This window comes from Camellia sinensis, chromosome 8 (assembly GCF_055761805.1).
Source record: "Camellia sinensis isolate YWXY chromosome 8, ASM5576180v1, whole genome shotgun sequence".
In the NCBI taxonomy this organism is placed as follows: Eukaryota; Viridiplantae; Streptophyta; class Magnoliopsida; order Ericales; family Theaceae; genus Camellia; species Camellia sinensis.
Window position 1 is genome coordinate 108,197,858 of NC_138968.1, and position 6,565 is coordinate 108,204,422.

At 38.5% G+C, this 6,565-nt stretch overlaps 1 protein-coding gene across 1 annotated transcript; it reads left to right on the forward strand.

Moving 5' to 3' along the window:
- Positions 1-2,023: 2,023 nt before the first annotated feature.
- Positions 2,024-6,139, forward strand: LOC145797956 (uncharacterized). Its single transcript, XM_082885398.1, has 2 exons — positions 2,024-4,754; positions 5,709-6,139. The coding sequence occupies exons 1-2, from the start codon at positions 2,024-2,026 to the stop codon at positions 6,137-6,139; spliced, it is 3,162 nt and encodes a 1,053-aa protein (XP_082741524.1).
- Positions 6,140-6,565: the final 426 nt, after the last annotated feature.

The window sequence follows — 6,565 nt, forward strand, 5'->3', positions numbered from 1 at the left end:
CCCCACCACCACTCACCACCTACCCCCCACCACCCACCTGCCATCCACCCGCCACCCGCCACTACCATCCACCGCCCGCCACCACCACCCGCCACTTACTTGCCACCACCAACCACCCACCACTACCAGCCACCTGCCACCCGCCCGCCACCACCACCCACCACCACCATCACCCACCACCCACCTGCCACCACCACCCATTCGCTACCACCTACCACCCGCCACCATCACCACCCACCCACCACTACCACCACCCGCTACCACCCGCCATCCGCCACCCAACTGCCCCCACCACCAGCACCACCACTACCACCCACTCGCTACCGCCCACCACCCGCCACCGTCATCCACCCATCCACCATCACCACCCACCACCCACCATCACCACCCACTACCCACCCGTCACCACCCACCACCACTTGCCATCCGCCACCCACCTGCCACCACCACCACCCACTCGCTACCACCTACCACCCACCACCGTCACCCACCCACCCACCCACCACCCACCCGCCACCACACGTCATTCTCCACCCACCTACCACCACCACCCACCACCATCCACTCACTACCACCCACCACCCACCACCGTCACCCACTCATCCACCACCACCACCCACCATCTACCCTCCACTACCACCCGCCATCCGCCACCCACCTGCCACCACCACCCGTCACCTATCCGCCACCACCACCCACCACCACCAGCTGCCCACCACCCACCGTCACCACTTTCCATCACCGTCTTCCGCCGCCAATTGCCACCACTTGCCATTTCTCACTCTTTTTTATATTTTTAAAATTTTTTAAACATTTTATCAATTACCAAACGCGTTTGTAGTTTATGTTTTTCTAAAAATAAATAAAAAATAAATAAAAACCAGTTTATAAAATTTTTGTAAATATAAACTGAAAACGTAAACGTTACCAAACACACCCATAACTATCGAAGTCCAATCATCTAGATTTTTTGTATGAATATTCTTATCAATGAATACTAAAAAGTGAACGATTTGGATCACAGAGATTTGGCTCACAATGGGCCCACTAAGCCCAAAATACTCTCTCAAATTAAATCACCAACATGAAAGAAACCAACACATTAAAAAAAAAAAATTCTAAACACAGCCTTATAGTTATGTATTTATTAATTTTAGTTATTTTACCTTATAATACTATTACCAGTACTTATTTTGAGAAATATTATGCTACACAAAACCCTTATCTCTTAAAATGGACAGTAATTGTGAATTTAAATTTAAACCTTTCAATCTATAAAATAAAAAAAGTGGTTTGTTTATGTATTCATCGATGAAACTGATTTTTTTTCACGAACGGTCTTCATTATGAGCCTAGAATGGAGCCTAAAAAATAAAGTATAAGTATAGAGAATAAGAGTATGAAAGGGAACCATACCCATTACATTCACTACTATGGAGGTTTAGAAAAAATACAATGTCACACTTTTAACATAATTAAATTAAATATAATTAGCATCACATTTTTTACATAATTATATTAATCTTCCTTTCTGTATGGTTAAAGCAATAAAAAATAATGTCAATAGTAGGTAGATAATGAAATAAACAAAAATAATATGATAATTTTTTTTATTTATATTCATACAATTATCGAATTATTGATGATAACAAATTATTGGTGATGAGATGATAAAAAGTAGCCTAAGTATTATGTAATTTAAAATTTTGAAAGATATTAGTATAATTATATCAAAAATGTCTGATTGACTGTACATTTTTTGAACTTTTAATTTGTCAATAAAAAAAAATATAATATAAAAAGGTAGCTGAGTAATTTTGATAAAACTAGTGTATGATGATGTATGATGTACAATGAGACCATTGCATATGGAATGATGATTATGATGAGAGATGGTGATTATGATATAAGCAAAGGAGCAATGCGGTAATTTTGGCGAGGCCAAAATTTTCGTCCGCAGGTATTCGTGCTTTATATATAGGGATGGATGCTCGCTCTCTCAAAAAAGCGTCCAATCCTCAATATGGGTTTAACATTAGTGTTGTCAATGTCATGGACTCTGTTTCAGTTCATGCACGTTGTTGCTGTTGTTTTTGTTCTCATGGGGTGTTCGTGTTCGGGTGGTTCAGGCTCTAGTACTCATCGTCATCGTGTTCATGTAGCCGGGAATGAGACGGATCGGCTAGCCTTGCTCGCATTCAAGGCTGAAATAACCGGTGATCCCTTCGGGGCTCTAAACTCGTGGAATGAATCCATCCACTTCTGTCAATGGGCTGGCATAACATGTGGCCGACGACACCAGAGGGTGACTAAGTTGAACCTGGATCATCAAAAATTGACAGGCTCAATTTCGCCTCACATTGGAAATCTGAGCTTTCTTAGGAAACTGTTCTTGCGTAACAATAGCTTCACTCATCAAATCCCCCCTGAACTTGGCCACCTACGGAGACTGCAAATATTGACACTCCGCAATAATTCTATTGGTGGTGAAATTCCGGCCAATATATCTGCTTGCTCTAACCTTGTTGCGCTTGTGCTTTCTGGCAATACTCTGGCTGGGAAAATTCCCGTGGAGCTTGGTTCTCTGTCTAAGCTCGTGCAGTTGTCCATTGAAAGAAACAATCTAACAGGTGGCCTTCCTTATTCTTTTGGGAATCTGTCATCCCTTATTGAATTCGATGTAAGTGTCAATAATATCAATGGGAGAATACCTGAAGCCTTGGGCCGATTGACAAACTTACACGTTCTTACATTGGGGGAGAACAAGTTGGTTGGTACTATTCCTTCCTCAATCTTTAATCTCACTTCCATCACAATGTTTGATATAGGAATGAACCAAGTTCAAGGGAGACTTCCCTTGGATCTTGGAAGTTCTCTTCCAGCTCTTCAATGGTTTTCAGTTGGAATTAACTTGTTTACTGGATTCATTCCTATTTCAATATCAAATGCAACCCACCTGTTTGTCCTTGAATTTGGAACAAATAAATTTATTGGAAGAGTGCCTCCTTTGGGAATGATGCACAATCTTATGTGGTTAAACTTTGAATACAATCATCTTGGAACAGGGGAAGCTGGTGACTTGAATTTTCTTAGCTCATTGCCCAATGCCACCAATTTGAACTTTTTGTCGCTGAGCTCCAACAACTTTGGAGGGGTGTTGCCAGAATCAATTGGCAATTTTTCCACTAATCTTCGTTTACTTGATTTGCATAACAATAAAATAGGTGGGAGCATCCCAACCAAGATGGCGAATTTGGTCAATTTGCTGGGTTTGGACATGTCAGACAATCATTTCATCGGTAACATTCTTGCTGATATTGGGAAGCTACAAAAGCTACAAAAATTGGATCTCTCAGGTAATAAATTCCATGGGAAAATTCCATTGTCTTTGAAAAATTTGACTTCACTAGCGTATCTTTATTTAGGAGTAAATAATTTGCATGGCAACATTCCTCCAAGTCTGGGAATATTCCATCTTGTCGATTTGGGTCTTGGCGGAAATAATCTTAGTGGTACCATACCCAAACAAGTTCTAACTCTCTCATCATTATTGAACTTGTACCTACATGATAACCATTTGGTTGGGTCCATACAACCAGAAATTGGGAACTTGATAAATCTTGAACAATTAGATGTTTCTAGGAATATGTTGTCAGGAAAAATTCCAAGCACTCTTGGTAGGTGTGTAAAATTGAGATTTCTATATATACATAGCAATAATTTATGGGGAACTCTTCCTTCATCTTTAAGTGATTTGAGAGGTATTGAGGAATTAGATCTTTCTCACAATAATTTCTCAGGAAAAATCCCAGACTATTTAGAGGGCTTTGTCTTCTTACAAAAATTAGATCTGCCATTCAATGATTTTGAGGGTGCAGTACCAGAAATAGGCATATTTAAAAATGCTACGGCTATTTCTGTTAGGGGAAACAACAAGCTTTGTGGTGGTATACCTAAACTACATTTGCACAGTTGCAATACCAAGGGATTCAAAGGGAAAATATTTACACTTATCTTGAAAATAATAATCCCCACATCGTTTGGGCTTCTGGGACTAGTAATAGTGTTGTGTTTACTGTATTTTTGTTGCTTTAGAAAGACAGCAAAAGTACTCCCTTCGAGATTTTTAGGGAAGTCATATGTGCAATTGTCCTACCAAAGTCTACTCAAGGCAACTGATGGGTTCTCTCCAACCAATATGATAGGCATGGGTAGTTTTGGTTCAGTCTACAAAGGAATTCTTGATCATGGTGAAAAAATTGTTGCAGTGAAGGTACTAAACCTTCAATTTCGTGGAGCTTCCAAGAGTTTCATTGCTGAGTGTGAGGCCTTGAGGCGCATCAGACATCGAAATCTTGTCAAGGTTTTCACAGCATGTTCAAGTGTTGACTATAATGGTAATGATTTCAAAGCTTTGGTTTATGAGTTCATGGTCAATGGTAGCCTAGAGGATTGGTTACATGCAAATGAAAATGAAGATGAGGTGCATGTCAAATCAAGAAATTTAGGCCTCCTACAAAGGTTAAATATTGCCATTGATGTTGCTTATGCACTTGATTATCTTCACCATCATTGCTCGGAACCAATAGTTCACTGTGATTTGAAGCCGAGCAATGTTCTTTTGAATGATGAAATGATTGGACATGTAGGCGATTTTGGGTTAGCTAGGTTCCTTCCAGAAGACACCTATAATTCTTCTGCAACTCAATCAAGTTCCATTGGCTTAAGAGGGTCTGTTGGTTACGCTGCTCCAGGTAAATGTATCTCTTAGGCCCTTTTCTGATATTCTTTTTCACCTTAGAGTCTGATTTGCATAGCCATCAAGTATGCTCCTTTGATCAATGAAGTAAAGCAGATGGTTCTTTGGTTTTATTTCTCGCAACATCATTTGCCCTTCAAATGCATGAAAATCAATGTTTGGCAAATACTTTCCAATGTGTTATTTAGAAGTAAATTATTTTTTTTTTCTTTTCTGTTGCACATAATTTAGTCTGAAAAATATGAAACTCAAAGGAATGCATGTTCTTAATTTCATTAGTTTATTGCTTATAATATACAACCCAATATACAACCCATTTTTTAGAGAATTTTCCATACATCTCCTTGCTTCTTGTCTGCAAATCATAATCCATATAATTGTATTTACGTTTATTTTTGCCTTCAATGGAGATGTACCAATATTGAGAAATCCTAGTATTTTTCTTGGCGCAAAATGTGAAAGCATAACAATGTACAATATCTAACTTTTGTTCATCTCCTATGTGCGTAGTCATAGAATAACATAAAGAGGAGATTGGAAAATCCTCTTTTGTCAATCCTTCTATCTATTTCTTTTACGTTAATAAGTTTGATGAATACAAACCTAATTGGATAAAGTTAAACTATCACTCAAGCTTCAACTGTTTATTTCTTAAGAAGATATTGAACCATCAACTATTTGGTTTCATAAATATCATTGTGAAATAATCAAACTTGTTTCAAGTTGGGCCTTTCTCATGACACAAGCAGACAAACCAAATATTGTTGTCTCACCAAGAAGAGACATAATACTTACCTATATCACTTTAAACAGTAAAGTATTTTATGCTTTAACTTGTGTTCTACAAAGAGTTATCTATAGAAGGTTCATTAATATTACTATTATTTGATATGCTTCTGGCCAAGCATCTTTACAATTGTATTTACTTTGAATGGTGCATCAATTGCAGAGTATGGTATGGGAAATGAGGTGACGACATCTGGTGATGTATACAGTTATGGTATCCTCTTATTGGAAATGTTTATAGGGAAGAGACCTACTGATAACATGTTTAATGATAGTCTGAGTCTCCATAACTTTGTTAAGATGGCTTTACCTGAACAAGTAGCGAGCATTGTTGATCCAACACTAATTCAACAAAGAGAAATTGGGGAGGGAAGCTCAAGCACCGAAAACACTCAGAATCAGAGCTCCACTGGCAATCATAAAATTACTGAGTGCTTGATTTCAACACTTAATATTGGAATCGCATGTTCACAAGAGCTACCAAGAGATAGACCAACCATTAATCATGTTGTTACTAAGTTGCTTGTGATCAGGAACAACTTTCTTGGAACTGATGGAGTTGATGGAGGAAGAAGAGCTAGAATTACAGTGTGATCATGAGTAGGTATGACCCTGTCACTTTCTTAGTAACTGAAGAATATACCTGCATTTATTACTAAAACTGTCGCAATTCTACACTAGGCCAACAAACTTTAGCTTGTCTTGTGGCATATAAATCATTCCACCTTAGATATGCTATACTTCACCCAAATGACCACATTCTTAAACATTGACATCTTGAAGGTGACAAAAAATTAGTTATGGTTCCTGTCAAGCATGATGGTTTCATTACCGAATGGCAATTCTTTTTTTTCTTTGGTTTTTTATTTTCTTTCCATCAAAACTACGGTTCTTTTGCAAACTTGAGCAAATAATTCAACTAGATTCACATTACAAATATGACTAAGAATAATAAATAAACAAAAATCAATCAATATTAATCAACCCCTATTGCCAAAATCTTATTCCACGATACTGGAT

What these genes read in the sequence shown, in the direction of transcription:
- LOC145797956 (XM_082885398.1), top strand. Translation starts at nt 2,024, where the DNA reads ATGGGTTTAACATTAGTGTTGTCAATGTCATGGACTCTGTTTCAGTTC. An exon ending in TGTTGGTTACGCTGCTCCAG is followed by an intron (nt 4,755 to 5,708) that starts GTAAATGTATCT and finishes CATCAATTGCAG; the next exon opens with AGTATGGTATGGGAAATGAG.